The 19727-nt window shown below is 42.4% G+C and overlaps 1 protein-coding gene and 1 long non-coding RNA gene across 6 annotated transcripts; one reads left to right on the forward strand and one right to left on the reverse strand.

Annotated features, from left to right (window-relative positions):
* Positions 1 to 1449: 1449 nt before the first annotated feature.
* Positions 1450 to 17620, forward strand: LOC147882040 (uncharacterized). Of its 5 annotated transcripts, none has more exons than XM_087402031.1 (11): positions 1450 to 2344; positions 2739 to 2872; positions 3069 to 3131; positions 3230 to 3319; positions 7545 to 7710; positions 8662 to 8854; positions 14792 to 15645; positions 15775 to 15860; positions 15969 to 16416; positions 16791 to 16856; positions 16940 to 17620. In XM_087402031.1, the coding sequence occupies exons 1-11, from the start codon at positions 1811 to 1813 to the stop codon at positions 17045 to 17047; spliced, it is 2742 nt and encodes a 913-aa protein (XP_087258157.1). In that variant the 5' UTR covers positions 1450 to 1810; the 3' UTR covers positions 17048 to 17620. The 5 variants fall into 5 exon arrangements, with proteins under 5 accessions (XP_087258157.1, XP_087258156.1, XP_087258154.1 ...); XM_087402030.1 differs by having other exon boundaries at positions 14792 to 14914; positions 14996 to 15645; positions 15775 to 16416; XM_087402033.1 differs by having other exon boundaries at positions 2045 to 2160; positions 2286 to 2344; positions 15775 to 16416.
* A 645-nt stretch (positions 17621 to 18265) lies between these two features.
* On the reverse strand, positions 18266 to 18801 carry LOC147882041 (uncharacterized). Its single transcript, XR_015543937.1, has 2 exons — positions 18694 to 18801; positions 18266 to 18596 (listed from the first exon to the last, which is right to left on the reverse strand). It is a non-coding gene; the product is annotated as an uncharacterized LOC147882041 (long non-coding RNA).
* Between the last annotated feature and the right edge of the window lie 926 nt (positions 18802 to 19727).

A 19727-nucleotide genomic window follows, 5' to 3' on the forward strand; every position in this document is an offset into this window, starting at 1 on the left:
GCTTGAGCTTGGGTCCTCTTGGCTTGCTTTACATCTTTAATCTTTCTTTTTGCCATGGAGCATTGCAGCTAAGAGGCCCATCACTAATAAGTAATTCAAAGCAATGAATGTTTGAGCATATTCCCTTGGCCCTTTGATATCCATAGCCTTCTTAAGATCCATTGTCAACAACAACGTTGCAGATCTCTTACACTCAAGACTCAATCAAGACAATCATCTCTTTCCCATATTGCAACGCATTTGCTAGTTGTGAAGTTTTCTAGTTGATGGAGATCAAATCTCCGTTGTTCAATCATGGCAATCACCCTCCTAGAAACTCCAAAGCATGATTTTTTGTTAATATGCTGTGGTACAGAAAAGAGCATCTTTTGCAAAGAGAAGGTGGCATTATATGCATGGCCTAGAAAATCGTCATCATGTACTACGCTCTCAAAAAAGTCATTGAGAAATTCATTGTTTCTTGAGATATGGGACCCTCCTTTTGCTACATGTATGGTCCAAAGTCAACTAAGATTTTAGAATCTAAAAATGCTCACACACTCTTAGAAATATTTAGTTGTGGGAAAAGCCCAATGCAAGAAGCTTGACCAGGATTGTACTGAAGGGCCAAACTTGGGAGTGCCTTTAGGACTCCATTTTCTAGCAAATGGCAACTCAAGGTGAGCCATTTGTTGGGAAAAGGGGGGACCATACGTATTTCCAAACTTCATGGAAAGGAATCATTGAGAACTTCTAGAATTTATCGTCTGCACTACATAAACAACTTGAAAGGTGAACGAGGGACGAAGACGTCGTGGGTAAATTGAGGAACTAAACCAAATTGTGTCTCAAACTAAGATGGTGGATTGTTGCATTCAGGAAGTGACCACCTTGATCACTCACCAACTCGATGGGGCAACTAGAGTGGGTCATGATTGGTCATCCTCCACCCATTTGGTGAGACTTGAGCTCAAAGGGGGAAGAGGAGGTTAAGATTCCACTCACCCTCTTAAGGTTTGTGCACACGCTCTTTGAGGTGAGAGTAAATTTCGTGACTTGACTCGCGGGAGTAGCAAGTACCTCCCAAAACTCTCAGAACACAATTTTTTGAAAAAATTGCAACCGCCTCCCCACCCGGTGGTTGCCATGGCAAGCGTTCGGCGCTTGTGGTCAGCCATTTCCGGGTCAAAAAAATGCTCGGCCAATGGCTCGTGGTGGCGGTCGCCGAACGGTTGCCATGGATCGGGCACTTTTCTTCCCGGGAAGGCTTGCATGGGTGCTGATTCCCCGATACATTCCGGACCATCTCGAATCGCATCTGGTGCGTGAGGGGCTGAGAGAGAGCCAAGGGGGAAGTGTGAAGTGAATATATATATATATATACGTCTTGTACGTGGAATCTTTGTGTCCAGGTTCCGAAGGGTGTCCTGGATTCTGGGGCTCGGGCTGACGTTCAGATTCAGATTCCTCGACGGCCGTACAGTGACGGATCTCTGAATCTGGTGTCCAGACAAAATTTGCTCACCACCAAATGCTCCCCTGCGAGCCTTTTTGCTCCTCGATTTTTGAATTCCTTCATCTCTGGCTCGCTGATTAAGTCTTCCCGACGAAACTCCGCTTCCCAATCCCAATCACACTCCCCCAAATTCTCACGCCCAATCGCTAGCACCATCCCAGCTGTTCCAGAATCTCTTCACTCCATGGAAGTATTCAGTCGTGGCAATTTTGGGTCCTCCACGGCCGCAGCGCAAGAGCTTGCTGCTGCTGCAAGCTCAACCGGACTTTTGTGACGATGCTTCCATAGGTCGACAGCTCAGCTCTCGGAATTTGGATGGCTTGGAACACAGCGTTGAACATAATTTTGCCCCTTTTTCTTCTCATTCATCTAGTGTGGATGTTCTCAAGTTCATCTTGCCAAGTTATCCCATGCGAGCTCCCACCAGAAGATACTGGCTTTGTGCAACATACGAGCGATTTCTGGGCATACGATCGAGATTCGAAGAGCTGGGAAAGGGTCGATATCACCCAATTTCTCCATGGCATCAGCGCGCCAATCGCGTTCACAGACAAAGCGATGAGTTCAGATGCAAAACCGTTGGTGGAAGGCAATCCACAGTCACAGGATGCAACGAAGGGCACGCCATCACCTGTTTTGTCTGTCAGAAAGAGGCTGTCCATTCTGTACGTATCCGAAACATCTGTATGGTTTACAGGGGAGAGTGGCTCCATTTACGAAAGATCCTGGAATGGATTGCAATGGGTTTTCATACCACATGATTTGCATGTCATGGCTGGGTATGCGACAGGACTGATCACGGTCAACCGTACAATGCTTGCGCTATCAGAAGCGGGCTTGCTATACCAGGTTACCAACCAAAACCCAGCTTTCATTATTGCACCATCCTTACAAAAAAGACAAAGAGAAGAAGAGAAGAAAACTGTAACCTTTTCCAATCGTTAAGAGCCCGCTTCATTTTCCCCTTTCCATCGAACTCAAGAAAGAATTATACGCTATACGCAAATAAGAGAAGAAGTTGCACTTTCCACGGCAAGCTGGCCGCATCAGACTAGGAAAACACTCACCCTCTTTCTATTCACTAAATGAAGACCATTGAGACGAAACTGCCTTTACAAAGAGTATTTCGGCTACCCTTCAAAACTCATCGTTCGACCAAAGCAGAAGAAGCAACTATTTCGATTTGTATTCACTTTAAGTTATTTTAACGATATTGAATGCGGTTTGCCATTCCATGATCCAGCTACAGCTGGATGCGAACGGTCGGCCCTCTTGGGCTCATTGTGGACCCTGGTTACTTGCGTCCCCTGCAAGTGGCGTGGAGATGTCGAGGAATGCAACATTACTCCGACCAGGGGTTGTATCTGCTGACGGGAGGTAAGCAATAATTCTCACACCTGTGGCCCTATGATAATCGCTTCCGCCACAGGCCAAATGCGTAGCCTCTTCCAGAAGGCATGCCATGCCAAACTTTCAATGTGGCCTTTCAATAATTGTTGGGCCATCAGTCAAAGCTATTTGCTCAAGTCTACAATCATAGTCTTCTAACATGTTCTGCAATCTTGTGTCTCAGATCTGTATTTTTTACCACTTCTGATGGCTCCTTGGCAGAACTCTCTGCAGTGCAACCTATAACGTAAGTTTTGAAGAGAAATTTCTATGTTTCTGTGCCGATATATGCTTAAATAGATTTACTGTCTGGCCTAAATTAGTGATGTGAGGTCTTTTGAATAGGTGGGTAAACCATGGTCATCCTCGTGGTGGGGATGTCGCAGCTGTGGCTGATGCTGGCTTTACAAGACCAGGAATCGTTTTTATCGTAAGGTATTGCAAGAAATGCTTTCATTTTATTATAAAGCAAAAATGCATTTCATTTAATGGACCTTGGGTCCATGTGTGTGTGCATAAGTGCATGCATGAGAGAGAGAGAGAGAGAGAGAGAGAGAGAGAGTATATCAAAATAGGATCTATGGGACAACGAATGGTCCTGTATCGATAGCAAGTTCTACAGGTAGCTGTCAACATCATACTTTCATGCATTTGTGTTTGTGACCAATCTTGGCAAGATGCGTGCCCTCTCCAAGACCCCAATACAGTAAGACTTATTGTGCTGGAATAAACCATGTTATCTGCTGCACTGTAGACTCATGGGAAAAAGATTCTGTATCTTCAATTCCTCTTTGATAGGCTAATATTTTTGGCATACTACAACTACATGGTGTTTATCGTCAATGTAACCTGATAGTGGTAACTCGCATACGACAAATGCATGACGATCCTCAACATGACCTGATGGGCATATTTTGCATAGTCTGTTCTGGTAATTTTTGAAGAGATAGATGTTCTTGTTGACATACTCTATCTTGCTCTGTGTGTGTGTTTGGGGGGCATATTTTGCATACTCTGTTCTGGTAATTTTTGAAGAGAGAGAAATGTTCTTGTTGAGACACTCTATCTTGCTGTGTGTGTGTTTGTGTGCACATGCACTACACGTGTGTGTTTCATCAAACACTCCTCTCGGTGGTGGCACCAAAGATTGTGCTTCCAAACTTCCTCTTCGGCAAAGGTTCTTGTGGCAAATTCTACTTGGAGTTCTCCCATTCGGACAGCTTCTGGCTCGTTGTCATATTGCTCCTGCTACGTGTCGTGGATGTCAGTCTCCACGGGAGTCTGTGCCTCATATCCTTTGGTGTTGCCCTAAATCTTATGATTTCCTATTGTTGCTAAGACAAAGGCTTCTGGCTCGTTTCCCAGTGCTTGTTTTGACAAGCGTATCTGGCTATTTGGTTTTCATCCTGGAAAGCAGGGCTATGATCTTTTCTTTTACTGGGTTCGTTATTGGGTGCTATGGACTCTATGGAAAGACCGTAACCATCGAGTCTTTGGTGATCCATCTCTGGCTAGGTATCAGTTCTTCTGGGCATCCTTAAGGCAATCATTATATGATTGTCTACATGCGTGGGATAAAGATTATCTGACCTTCTTGTCATATAATGATATCTTTTGAGAGCTTGTAATTGGCTGTCCCTTTTATGATGGTAGCCCAAAAACTCAAACATGTCAGTGGCAACATCATAGGACTAAATGAATGAGATGCACAAGGGAACATCAGACAACTCTGTCAAACTCAATCGCTGAAAGGGCTTCAATCTCTTTTGATGATTATACAAAAGAGAGATGGAGATTGGGTTCCATAAATGGTTTAAAGACAACCCTGAGTTTTGAGGAAGGCGATGGGCGATGGGAATGACTCTCACCATGACTCGCCCCACTTGAGATGTAGCCCGTTGTGTTTGCAAAAGGTGTAATTCGAGACGCCATGGTCTGAAATCAAATGGGTGAGTCTAAATTTTAAAACCCTTGCTTTCGGTACTATAACCAACAAAAATGTGTTTGATTCCCTTATCATCAAGCTTTGACCTTTGCTTTTCTGGAACCAAAGCATATGCCACTGATCTAATGACCTTGAAGTGACTAACCTTGGGATTGTATCCATAATATGCTTAAAAGGGAGTATTATTGACCAATTCTTTTAAAGGACATCTATTTTGGATATATGGCTGTGGTTATAGCCTCTCCCTAAAATACTTCGACAACTTTCTATGCTTGAGCATACACTTGGTCATCTCCATAGTTGATTTGTTTCACCTCTTTGCAACCCCATTTTGTGGTCGTTTGTTATTGATATTTGATGCATAATCTCATGCTCCTTCAAATATGCCCTGAAATAATCAGACATCTATTCCCTTCCTCTATGACTTATTACTGTTTTGATCTTAGAAGAACTGGGTTTGATATTTTCCTTTCATGAGAGAGACCCATGCGAATTAAGAGAAGTCATTTATGTAAATGACATGTGGTAGTATTCATGCTTTGAACCTAGATGAGTCATCATGTGTAGAAGTTGCATCTACAGACTGTGCTTGCTCGAGAGAGATATCCTCTATTGTGGGACAACCAAAATCCTTGTCATCCTGCACAAAATTGGCATTCTCAATGGGAGGTGCAACAAAATTACTGCTAGAAGAGCCCTATCTCTTTTTCTCGTTTGCAATTTTTTTTTGACATTCTGCAATAAAATGACCAGGCTATCTATATTAAGTGCATCTGCCCTTTGAGACCTTTTCATATTTTTGTAGAGCTTTTGCATCACTCTTTCCCGTTGGCATTGTTTTTGCCCTTGCGCTGGATTGCAAATCTTGCTCAGCATGCCTAAAGGCATGAGAAGAATTGGAGAAATTGGAGACCCTTTCCGCTCCCTACAACATATCAAATCAAAATCAAATCTAATTCCAAAGGTCAAGCGACTAATCTAATGTAGTCTTATCTAATCTAATCCCACAGGTCATGTGACCCTTCAAACTCACACAAGTCACAAACCCAAAACTTTCACATGACCACACTAGACCTAGAACCCTGTTCACGTTGCAGACTTTGATATACTGCAACATGCATATGTTCCTACATATTGCCGCGAGGCATATTCAGCAGGTTTTCACCTAGGGGATGGTAACGTGGCTTTCATAGAAAAAGGCATTGCTTTTCGCATAGAGGTGGTATCCCCTGCTTACTTGGAAAGTTTACGCTCGGGGAATGATTGCTTGGCTTTCATATTGGAGGCATCACTCCTCACATAGGGACAGTATTCCTTGCTTAACTTGGGAAGTGGGAAGGAAGTTGTGTCGTAGGAGATCAAGCAACACCCTTCAAGTTTTCCGAGGTCAATGTGTTGTAGAGTACTGCCAGCATAGCATCATTGTTTGCAAATTTGGGTAGCCCCATGATGTGGACTTGTTATGAGGTGGCAGCATATTCAACCAGCTGCCACCCTTGTCAACATATGACTAGACATATGGTATAGAGGTTCCAGGAAGATCAATGAGCATCGTCAATTCTTATTGCAAGGCAGGCTGCCAGTTTTTAGATTATTTTTTTTGTACATGTAATAAATATAGACAAACAAATAGAGAGAGAGAGAGAGAGAGAGAGAGAGAATTTTAACATTTACGAAAAACTGAAGGGTCTTTGAGACTGAAAAGATACAATTGAAGCTAAGGGGTGGGGCCACAAAATAGGCACCCACACCCAAGGCGGTGTCTGAGATGATAAAATATATACATCACTTATTGCTCTGCAAGAGAAATAACCCTAAGGACAAGAGGGGAGGTCCCTGGCCATCGGCCGACTGATCAACTATCCATGCCAGTGACTTGACTTCTGTATGCTCTCTATGTAACGAGAGAGAGAGAGAGAGAGAGAGAGAGAGAGAGAGAGAGAGAGAGTCAATGTCCACTGGACCAAAATTTATGGGACGATGAAAATACTGAAATATATCATAATCTAAAATGGACTGCATCTCGATAGATCACTAGTCATCCTCCTATCAACTTACTAGGTAATGCACAAAACACAAGAGACTAAGCACATGCATCAGGCTGAGACACAGAATATTTAGATCTAGCCTTAAATTCTTTGACAACACCTCTTTCTTCTCTAGTAAACTGCCAAATTGCCCTTTTTCTAGGCTTTTCTGACTTCAACTAGCTCCCAAATCTTTGCTTTAATTGATTTGGAGTGAGTTCCTCTGCTATCCATTTATTTGTACCTTAGAGCTTGTGAGTTTGTTAGAGAACCCTTCTTTTGTCTAATTTGGTCTTGAAGGTAATATATACATGGTACATAGTCTAGCTAACTTGTGTAATGATTAATTCAATTAAAGCTCTTCTTACTTTAATGCCATATAAACCTTAGAAGGATGCGCTCCCAGAAGGTCTAGTGTGCTCATGTAAGGGCAAATAGGAAGAAACAGATATTTATGTTTGTAGATCTGTACTAACCGGTGATGTTGTTATCGAAAGAATAGATTTCATTGTAGATCTGGCTTGTGTGTCTCCATTGTGACTTGTTGCATGTTTCCATCTACCTCCAAGCCCTTGTGCTGGGTCTTAAACCATGGGTAGTTTGCACAGAGAGAGAGAGAGAGAGAGAGAGAGAGAGAGAGAGAGAGAGAGAGATGAGTATGTGAAATCTTAGATGCAATATGCTGCAGCCATGGTGGAGATCTCTATGAATTTGATCCCAAGATAAAGCCCTCATGGAAGAAACATACTAGAAAGGAGTCAATCATGCAAAATACTTTATTGGGTGCGAATAAAGGTGGATTCATCCATGGTCTGGTTGGGCCCAGTAGCATATCCCTGTTTCTACTTAGTCAGGTATGTTGATTCTCCAAGTCAGCATTTTACTTTGACAGCTAGGATTTCAATTTCAGTCAAAAAAAGTGTGGACCTTTCTGCAATTTCCCTGATTGATAAGGGTGGTGCAGGAGTATGACAGAAAATCACTTGGGTCTAACAGCACGTTCTTCAATGAGGATTCTGTATTATTAGCATGTCATACATTTCCATGAATAAGTGAATACCATCGAACCAACTCACAGAAAAGGAAAGAAAATATGAGGCAACGAAGACCAAGAAGGCCAGTGTACCATTTTCAATACTGTGCCTGAAGCTAGACTGTGGTTTTGTAATCCCACTAGCCTAGGCATTTATAGGGCAAGACCGTATTTTCTCCCTTTAAAAATCCTAACCTAAATAGTGCTTCCTTATTGCTAGAGTGGATTTATTGGAATGGCTAAACTCCAGCATTCTGTTGTTCGAGAACTAGATGTCCCATTCTTCATTATGGGAGCCCATTGTCAATATCTCGTGGTCTCCGAACTGCTTTGTTCTAATGCCCTTACACCTCTCCTTGTTTCTCGATTAATGACTTTTCCTATCCCACTCTCTCCATTGGTAGGTTCAATGTGCTACTGATTTGACTCCTATGGTTTGCACTATAGAAGTTAAATCAGCAGGTATAACCAATGCATGATTGGTCTGGTTCAAATGAGAGCTCAGTCCAAATAATAGCTCGATGCGTAGCTTTGTCCTATGCCTCCCTACTTTATCCTAGTACTCCTATATAGAAATCATCTTCATAATGATCTCTAGTAATGATTTATTGTGAATGTATAAGCACAAGTTTTGTTGATTGAAAATAAGATAGATGTAGGTAATGCCACATAGGTGGAAAATAGTGTTTTTTGTGAATTAAAGCTTGTTGTGGGTATTAAAGAGACAATCTAACCTGTTAATGGATGCCTTGAAAATTAATTAAACATGCAGGATGGTTTACTAGTTGAGAGGCGGTCTCATCAAAGAAAGTGGCAATGGCTGATTCATGTACCACCAGTAGGTGTACGTTTTAGTGCTGTTGGTCCCATTGCATCATACGGCAGATCAAGAGATGCCTATGTTTGTATCTTTTTGATAACAAACCATGGTGCTGTGTTTGAATACAGACTTCCCAAACTTACTGGTATGTCAAATGTTAGGACTCTCTCTCTCTCTCTCTCTCTCTCACACACACACACACACACACACACACACAAGCGCGCGTGCACTTTGTTTTTTTTTTGGGGGGGAAGAAAATTTCATTAAAGAAGTTGCTCGGTGCAAGATTGAATGTCCATTCTCCTTGGTCTTTTTCTTAGTTTGTGAGTAGTAGCTATCTCGCTTACACACACACACACATTTTTTTGTTTTTTTAAAAGTGAAAACTTTGAGTGCTTTATATTACAAGATAGCTATCCCCAAAAAAAACTGGTAAGCTGAAAGATTACATCAAGAGAAAATCTCCGTGTAGGATAAATATACATCATGATCTATGCAGTGAATTTGCAGACAATCGAAAAGCGATTGCTGCAAATAATGACAGAAGAAAACAAAAGTAGAAAAATCTAGATCACCAAAGACTTTGTGATTTCTATCTTTTGAGAGAGTCTAGAGTGCTCAATAGCAAACCCAGGTAAAGAACAACTCAAAATCCAGCTGTCGAGGATAGATCCCAAACAGCCAGAAAAGCTCACATACACAGACTTTTTTTGTGGGAATCACATACACAGACACACACACACACACACATGCTGCAAAGAACGACAGAAGAAAACAAAAGTAAAAAAATCTGGATCACCAAAGACTCTGTGGTTTCTATCTTTCCAGAGAATCTAGAGTGCCCAATAGCGAACCCAGGTAAAGAACAACTCAAAATCCAGCCGTCAAGGATAGATCCCAAACAGCCAAAAAAGCTCTCTCTCTCTCTCTCACACACACACACACACATGCATGCACGCATGCACACACACACACATGCACAAGCGTGTGGAAGTGTGCATACACACACACACACACACACACACGCACGTGCGCACATGTGCATGCCCCATCGTGTTTGTCATTGCTTGTGAATGGATCACCTATGCTGCTCTCTTCTAGTACATTCTGCATACACACTTTTCCTTTAGTACCTAAAGTGACTGCAAATCCCAATTCTTACACTGTTTCCAATGAAGTGATCTGCTTGAATTTGCATGGGAAGCCGTGATAGATTTCAATTTCCCACTTCATTCTGATTTTAGCTTCTAAGAAATACTGGTCCTTTCTTATCTGTTGTCTACTCTAGCAATTCTTTGTTGATGACAATGCCAAGAGGCCACTACATGTTTCAATAGAATGTGTATACTAGGTAGCCATGCTACATTGTTATTAGCCCTTATAGAATCACATTTCTGCAATCTTTATTTCCTCTAGTATTTGAAAATTCCCATAAATTTTTGTGTTAGTTGTGCATATCTTGTCATCGTCTATAGAGCTATGGCTTCATGCAAAATGTCAAGGAACTCTCTCTCTCTCTCTCTCTCTCTCTCTCTCTCTCTCTCTCGTCTCTCTTGTTCAGATGAAAGGAGCAAGGTTTTTCAATTGTGGGAAGTAGGGATTTAGGTTCAAAGCTCCTATCCAATGAGGTAGTCCAAACTAGGTTTTTTAGCTTCCAAAAGAAACAGTATATGCCAATACATTCACTATGTCAACAACATCAAGCAATTGGATCATTATACTACTTCCTAGGGTAATGACAAGGGATGGTATGAAGAAGGGTGTAATTTGCTAGGGAGAAAGCACTGAGACAAGACTTGGCCTCCATAGAGAAACTTAGGGAGTAGGTCCCAACCTCTCAGTGGCTTGTAGACAGATATGAGAGTGCAAAGCATTATCTATAGGCCATAGAGATCCATAGGGCAGAGCTCTCTTGAATTCTACTAGGACGCACTGGTTTCAGTAGGAGGATAGGATGACAAGGTAGTTTTTCTAGACCAGTAGCACATACTGTGCAAGAACCCAACCATATTTACTCAGATCCCTAGGACATTCTTGAGATGACCACCTCCTTCTATTAATAGTTGTTTCAGTCGGACAAGAATCCCCTCAGGTGCTTGCAGCTTGGGGTATTCACTCCTTCACTAGTCACCCCATCAAATACAAATCGGTCCGAGAAACCTATCATCCGCATGATGCCCTCCAAAAATGCCCATTCCACCTGTTGTAAGCCTTCTCTCAAAGTCCAAGAAGACTGCACTAGGTTTAGACTCCTCCCAAGCCCCCAATCCACTACCTTACAAAAGGTGAAGATGTCGTCTAGGATGCTGCATGTCTAGCTAAAAACCGTTTGAGTATCATGAATTTTGTCAATGACGTGGGAACACAATTGCAAATTCAAGATCTTATCTAAGACCTTGTAGGTAGTGTCTAGAAGGGTAGTCGGGTGCCATTGACAAACATCTCAATGGCCTCCCTCTTTTGGGATCAAACAAATCCAGCCACGAATGAGTGACTAGGGGAGAAATACTAAGTCGAATTTCCTGGAGGGTCATCCATACTCCCGAAAGCACTTGAACAAGAGCGGTGTCAACCCATCTTTAAGGGCCTCCAAGAGCTCCTCATCTATGAATAGGGCATCCACGTGTCTGCTGATGCACAGGTCTTGACCTTCTATACAAGATGCAATCAGATGCTTATTGGGAGTCATACGGGGTAGGTCTTCCCACTTTAGTGTGCCAAGGTTTCTCTCTTGCTTCGTTCTTATTCCTCTTCGTCGCAGAGGCTTTGGGGTAGGCCTCACACAATGATATGCCTCCTGATCTGGCAAGATGAATAGCTACTTGAATTTGAAGTTTGCAGGTTATATGACCCTTTTTGTGGAGAGTCTAGGGGAGTTCAAGATGCCCTAGGAGTGTACTATCAGGCATCTGGGGCCAAGATACAGGGGTCGCATGGGATAGCTCAGGCACTTGGTGCACCATTTCTTGTGGTTAGGATCGAATGGTATCTAGAATACTAGAGCTAGAGTCACTTGGCAAATGGTGATCTTGGCCAAGGGGGAGAGAGGACTTGGAATCATTGATCCAAAGATGTATAGAAGAAACTTGCTGGGTGAGCTTGTAGTGCTAGAGGATTGAAGCCCTAGAAACTCTTGCTTCGATGAGGTCTTCTCTCAGAAACTCCCTTGCATAGGAGGATGGTGGTAGCAGTCTCATTAGTGAATCTTCTCAGAGGCCCCCTTCACAAGGAAGGGGTCACCAATGATGAGGAGTTTACATACAATTTGGCAGCATTGTCTAGGGGACTCATTCAATCTAGACCTCAATGTCGAGAGGAGTTTGAGAGCCAACCCCTTCTCTAGCATCAGGAGTTTCAAGATCAGGAGGGATACATGCTAGGATAGTGGAAGCACATTGGACAGATGCAATGGGACGATGGATGGGCTAGTTCCTTTGGAGTAGAGAGTTGCCTTCCTCAAGAGATAGAGGCACACATGAGAGCTCTCTCTCACCAAAGAGGGGTGGATACGAGGATGCTGGAGACAGACACCACCATCCCTGAGTAAGATAGGGGTACCCATGAGGCCCTTAACACTTTCCACCCCATGCACCATGGGACCAGGGGCTTTACTCCTTTCAAAGACATTGGGCGATCCAAAGTTGGATGGGGAGTTGGATTGGGTGATCCAAAGTTGGATGGGGAGTTGGATGCTTGAATTGTAGTGGATTAGGGTGGGTTGTCTTGGTAAGGGTTAGTCCATTGATCCAATAGAACTTACTTTGGGGCAGGACTTGTCGCAATGGAAGCTTAGGTTTGGGAGGGACACCCCCTTCAAGAGGTACATTGGGATCTAAGCAAGTGGTTCTGGCCTTTTGGAGCAAGACAATAAGAGAGGATTACAAAGTTTTCCTTATTCTCATACACAACGCGCATCAATCGTCATCTTCAGCTTGATGCACCACCTTGATCCATTTCAGAGAGCGGCATTGGGCAGAGCAACAAGTGCCCCAAGAGGTCGTTTTCAGATTTGTGAGATTGTGGACTAGCCTCCGCCCACAAAAGATTACCAATTTCTTCTGGATGGTGGCCCACCAGGGATTGCCATTGTCCCATGGTTGGAGCAGATGCACATCGACAGGAGGTGCCACTCATGCACTATAGAGACCTTGAGACAATTTTGCAATGCCTATGGAGCTGCCCCATAGCATAGAGGACCTTGACAAGGGGGCCTCCCAATCATAGCCAGGATGCAGTGAGACTTCACCTGGGGCATGGCTGTGTGGCTATTAGAGGGGGTTCATACCTTTTCAATAGAGATGATGTTGCTAGCCTACAGGATCTCTAAATAGAGGGTCTTCCGGATTGAGGTGCAAGACGTGACTTTTCCTTCTCACCAACACCCTATGCCCTCACCTGAGGATAGTGTTTGGGAGATGGTGTCCAACATCATTGCTTGGAATGTTTGGGTCACCCATATGGTGATGGGAGGCCAATAGGTATCCCCGTAAACCACATTTTTTGCCATCTCATAGGATATTATCTACACCTTGTGTGCCATATGGGATTGAGAGATGATGGGTTCTAGGCTGACCGCCGAGAGGTGGGCACATTTTTGCAAGGCTTGGTCTCTAGGTGTTTTCTACACATTCATGGAGTGAGGCGTTCGTAGGTTGTATAGCCCCCACCTTGGCTGTCGTCCCTTGTTTCTACGACTTCCTAGGTAGTGAGATGAGTTCTGAAATAGTCTAGTCGACAACCAGCATTCATGTATTTTATTCCACGATCAGTGCCACACAGATAGTTGTTGGAGGGACGAAGGATTCGATTTGGAAGTAGATGAGAGTTGTAGAAGGGCATTGGTAATGGCTTCTTGGACATCTATAGCCCCTATCCTTCGTTGCACAATTTATTAGGAGGTTTTGATCAACTCGATGTGGAAATGTCTTACCAAATTATCTTCCATATGGAGGATGTGTTTTCCAAGCCATATGAAGTAGACTTTAAGGCTAGGATAACATCCCTTAACCTTGCTAGCATGTTGGGGCAGCTCATTAGTTGTGTAGGAAAGAAAACATGTTGAATGTATTGCTTGATATGAGCTTTCCAAAAACTGGGTCACTTGCACTTTTAAAGTTGGCATGAAAGGGGCTTGAGGATGAGGTCGATGTCTCACCTGCCTCTACAACTATTCCCAAGGTGAAATGCTAGGGGGGATTTGGTTGATTTTTTCCTCAAGTATTAATAGAATGTTCTTTTCTTTTTTTGAAAGGGAAGAGCGTTTTGGGGGGGAGGGTTGGTTCATCCAATTATACAGAATATGTATTTCATGTACAAAACAAAGTACAACAGAACAACTTTTTCATTGTTTTAAGAGACCGTATGCATTTGGACACCAAAAACATGTTAAAATTTCCAAAAATAATCTTATTTCTAACAAAAGCTCTTAGAACTTGCATGAGTAAAATAAAAAGTATTCTCAGTAAAAATTTAAGTGATTGACTGCAACGTTCATAAATGAGGCAAAAGTGAGCTTAGTCTTACGCTCAAAGGGAAACCCTAAATAAGCCGAAAACAAGACTTACGTTCCTTCCTTCCCATAAAGCGTGAGTACAATTCAGAACATGTTCATCTAGTCCTACTAAATATATATTTCATGTACAAAATAGAAGTACGATATAACACCTTTCATTGTTTTTGAAAGACCATGTAGATTTGGATACTGGTAGCTGTTAGGCGAGTGCACAAAAGTCTTCTTGTATTTAAAAATAATCTATTAAGGGCAACTAGGCTCAGATCAAGCATGCTGAGTTGAACCCGTTCTTGATTTGGGTGGAAATTGTACAGATGTGAAAGAGAGTATCATCGTTGCCAGCCATCTATGATTAAGCCTTTTAGTTGGGTACAAATAAGTTACAGCCACCTTGCAAGCAATCAGGGTCTTTCATGGTGGAGCAAAATAGTTTCAGATCTGAGAATCTAAGCAACATGACTTGGAGAGATATGCCTGTCATTCATTTTCTATTTTAAATGGGTACACAGCTTGAACTTTTGCAACTCTGTAAGTAATTGAGTCTGACATCCTATTGCATGAAAATTTCAGATGGGGAGCAGGGTGAATGGATCAACCATGAGCACCCTCTAAGTGCACCAGTGGCAAGATCAGTTGCTGGAATAAATCTGGCAGAGAAAAGGTTTATGTTTTGTCTAGATGATGGGCGGATAGGTGAGCTTCATTTGCCAGGACTTGGAGGTGAAGGAATTGGTCCATCTTCACGTACAACTATGACAAAAAAGATAAATGGAGGCTTCACAGGTGACTATGAGTGGTCTGTCCTAGAGGCTCCAGAAAGTGAAGGTGGGAATGCAGCTTATTGCACGGTAGAACGTGGCCCATTTCACTGTATAGAGGGGGTGAAACAGATGCACCAGCAGGGGGACATTGAAAGTTCAAGCTTGAATTTCCAGATAAGGAAAAAAGGTATGTCAAAGAATCGTGCACAAAAGAGCGATATGGTCTCCAGTATGATTGTGCATGACAAGAATGACATAACTTCTTCCAAATCTCCCTGGACCCTTGGGAGCGAAGGTCTGTTTCAGATGCGTACTATGCAATTCGGGAGATCAATATTCTTGAGTGGAAATGATGGAAATGTGTATGAGCGCTTCTGTAATGAAGGGAACTGGATATGGTTGAAGCATGAACATACCAAAAGGATCACAGCAATCCTAGGGACCTACAATGGTACTATCTTTGCAACAGATGCAGATGGTCACCTGCTAATGCGTGAGAAAGTGGATACAAACTTACAGTGGACAAAGTCTAGTAGTACTGAATGGGGCAATAATATTATATCAGGACCACCTTGGGATGGAATATTGGGTGAATTACGTAAGGTTACCGTACAAGATGCTCTCTTTTTTGTCGACTTAAGTGGCAATCTTGTAGAATTCACTGTAAGTTCATTGCTTTGGTATCACTTGTAGTACTGAGATTGGTTTGTTCCCTGATAAATTCTACATCACTGTCTTGATATCATTGTTTGACTATTATATTGTTCTTATGTTGCATACTTTGACATCCAGGTAGCTTTGCGCACTTTCCAATGGCAATATCATGGGCATCCCTTAAGCACTGGTGTTGCGTGCATTCTGGATCAGGAAGTGTTGAGGTATCGCCTCGTTTTTGCTGTAGGAAATGATGGAAAGCTTCATCACTTCAATCGTGTGACACAGATTTGGCATTCTCATAACCAGCCATCGTACATTGTCCTCTCCAGAGTACCTGGAACAGTAATAAGACCAAACTATCAGTCAGTTGTAGGTTCACTTTTCATGAGATCAGAAGATGGAAGCTTAGTTCAATTTTACTGGGATGTAATTGATGGCTGGTCTTGGATGGATCATGGCACACCTGATAATGGGATAGTCCTCACAACCTCCCCTGGCCCCAGTTTTGGGACTGGACGTGTCTTTATTATTGGATCAAATGGTCACGTATTCAGTAGATATCTAGTGGACAACCAGTGGAAGTGGGTTGATCACAAGTATCCACCCCAAGAAGCTGGAGCCTTGGTCCCTGTGCAAGGAGAGAGCAGCTTGGAGGATGCAGAAAATACAGATAACGTTGAGCAGAATGAAGGAGATTCACCAGATTTCGGGCAAACCAATCCACACTTGCCAGGAGTGAATGTCTATGTAGCATTTTCTGGAATATGCAAAGAAAAGGTGAGATTGGCTTGCTTAAAAGGCTGCCGACAATGCCAAAAACTGTGCAACCTGTGCAAAACTAGAGGGAAGCAAAAGCTTCATATCCGTGGTGGTAATGTAGATCAGGGCATCTTATGTTTCGAGTTTGTGATAAAAAGATTGGCCATGAAAAAAAATCAGGCATCAGAAGGAAAGGAGGGAAAGGCCCAGTTTGGCTGAGGTGTAAGGAAGATGTGTCTTTTGGTACTTGGATGATTATTAAAACTAATTTCTGACTTGGATTTGCTAACATGATAAGGGTTCACCTTCAACGACCTCTGATTCTTTTCTCATGATAATATAGCCTCATCTTTTGCAAATGCAACATTGTGACATGCCTCAAAATTTTGCAGGTGGCTCCTGTGCGACCTATCGCATTTTCCAAAAACTCTGTGGTCTTTACCCTCCAAGATGGCAGGGTAAGTAGAAATTCTCTCCTATCTGAGAGCTCTTATTTCAGAAAAGGTGATCTTCTCAATCTGATGGATGTTCATTTCTGCAGCTAGCTGAACTGAAGCAAACACAGGACGATTCATGGAATTGGACATATATTGTGGATACACCAAGCAGTTTGTGTCGATCCAGCTACTGGGCTGCTTCAACTTCCTAGTTGATAATGACTAGGGTTGAGAATTGCATGAAAGAACAATACATCAACATGCTTGAGAGAAATTGTGGATTTGAACGTTCAGAACTGCTCAGTCTTTGCAGCAAAGTAAATTCGTTGCACTTCTGCCTCTGCCTCTGATTGATGCCTTAGGATGACAGCATGGGCTGTCAGTTGTCGGAGACAACTCTTTTGGCGACAGATCTACCAAGTCCTGAAGTTAGGATGGCTTACTCTTGTTCAAGTAAGATCCCATGAGCAGATTGAGCATTTGCAAGACCGCATGGCTACATTGAGGATACTCTTCCACTGGACAATAGACTCTTAAGCAAGAGATATTTCAAGGCTGGTTTCTTTTGTGGTTACCATACCACAGGGTACCGTGCTCATCTTGATGAAGATCCAGTTTGTAAATGTAGAGCTCCGGCTCTCACAATTAGTTATAGCCAATGTAGATTGTACAACATAGACATCAACCATACAAAATCTGACACAGACAATTTCCCTTATACAAAATTCTTAAATAGACATTGTATATTGTACAAAATACTCAATAACAGTACAAATTGTAAACAAATCGCCTATGACATTTTTGAAGAGCTCAATAATTATGAAGAATTTCATTAGCTTATCTACAAATTCATGGCAGTTAAAACACGTGTAAATAGCCAAAAGCAAAGACTGGCACCAACGTCCAACATGAAATCTGAGATGAGTTAGTAAAGATAGCATCAAAAGCTTTTGAAAAGGTGACCACAGTAGGTGAATTGGGATACTTTCTTGCATTGTAACAGACACGGTCGGCCAAAACAAGGAGGCGAATTCTTCTGACAGTCTCAGCACTAGCAGCTCTTTGACAGGGTCCTGCACCAACTTCACCTTAAACTGGCAAGAACAGGGTCCATTATTGTGCTGAGATAGTCATTTTTGCATGGGCACCCTGTGATTCTCCTAGGAAAGAAGGGAATTCTCTATGCATTATATGGTTATGGGGGTTAAAGCAAAGTCACGAGCGAACATTTATGAGCTTTACTAGAACATAGAGCATGCTAGCTCATACTGCGAGCAACACAGAAAACAAGACACCTTCACATACAACACTTTTAATCCTGTTTTAAAATCAATCACCTTACTAGGCTATCTATTGGCATGAGGGCTTGGACCACAAAATTTGGCCATAGGCATGGCACCACACAAAAAGTATACGGTACTCATTCTCGCCATCTCTTGTTGATAGGCATAACTTGCAAACTTTGTCCTCCCTTGCTAAATCCTCCATATGGCTATTTACATTCAAAAGTTAATGAGAGCTGTTCCTTAGTTTGCATATGAGCTGTCTCTTAAATCGAGAGATGTTTTCGCTCAGATATACTAGCATATGGCTAATTTCTGCTTTTGCTCATGCCATATCTCGTCTAAGAACTAAGTTGTAAACATCTTTGACAAATCCCACAATATTCCATCTTGTTACACAAGGGAAGTCCAAAGCGTCACGATGACAATCGCCATCGGAAGTCACAGAGATGACCGCCATCGAGGGCAACGAAGACAACTGTCACCAAAGGCCACAAAGATGACTGTTGTCAATGTCATGAAGACAAGTTAATGCGAGGACAAAGAATTCAGTGAAAGGATAGAGTTTGGAAGACCGAGAGCCCACTGGGAGCCCCAAAGTGAAACATGTAGCCCACCGGTATCAAAACCAGCTGAGGGCAAGCAAAGCATCTTGGAGCCACCAATATTTGCAATGGAACCATATGGAGCCATTATGAAAGGAGGCTAGAATATTACTTGAGGAGCGCTAGCACATCCAAGTCACCAACAGAATTGGAATGAGGATAACACTCACCAATAGGAAGTGGGGACGTCTGCCTAGATGGGATTCTTTTAATCTTAGTCATAGGGCCTTCCACCTTAGGCTAGAAGCCTCACCTTCTTGGGTCTCCCTTAACCCTACATATACTTGCTCGCAGCCCAAGCTTCGCTAGGAATGTCACATACTTCACCCCCTCAATATATTTATGTCTTTGTAAATGGAGCATTCTAAGGTCCTCTAACTTCTAGAAGTTAATTTGGCATTTTATTAATAACTCCTAATCGATCCTTACACCATTCGATACCATCATAAAGCATCCCAAGAAGGATGCATAGCTTAGACTAAGCCATTTTAACCTCTAAGTTCCCATGTGAAATATAAGTTATAACTTTTAATCCATATCCAAGTATCAACATATTTCTTTCTCCTTATACACAAAGAAGAGAACTTTACGAATTTCAAAAGCAAGAGTCTAATTCATAGGCTAAATAGGATTAACCAAAGCTAGTATCAAGGGGACACCATAGACTATCCCAACTACCCAAACAGTCTATGGGCATCAATACATATACCCGTCAATATCAGATTCCACTTTCTCATGCCTATCCATATCTTGCGAGAATTATCCATTTACCTATAATTTTATGTCTTCTAGGGATATCAATAATTGGACTAATGTTCCGAACCCATCATGGTGGTTGCAATACACTTCCATTGCTCTTTTATGCATACATCCAAATAATCCTGAGTTAATTTCAATCAATCTAAATTCTTTCTAGACACGAGGAATCATGAAGTTTTTATAGTTCAAGTAGTAGTAGAGCAATTGAATGGATGTCTGGTCTCTTACTCAAGGGTGATCTCCAG

Source organism: Dipteris shenzhenensis, chromosome 30, assembly GCF_047967505.1.
Source record: "Dipteris shenzhenensis isolate YYH24624 ecotype China chromosome 30, Dip_SZ_1.0, whole genome shotgun sequence".
Classification (NCBI taxonomy): Eukaryota; Viridiplantae; Streptophyta; class Polypodiopsida; order Gleicheniales; family Dipteridaceae; genus Dipteris; species Dipteris shenzhenensis.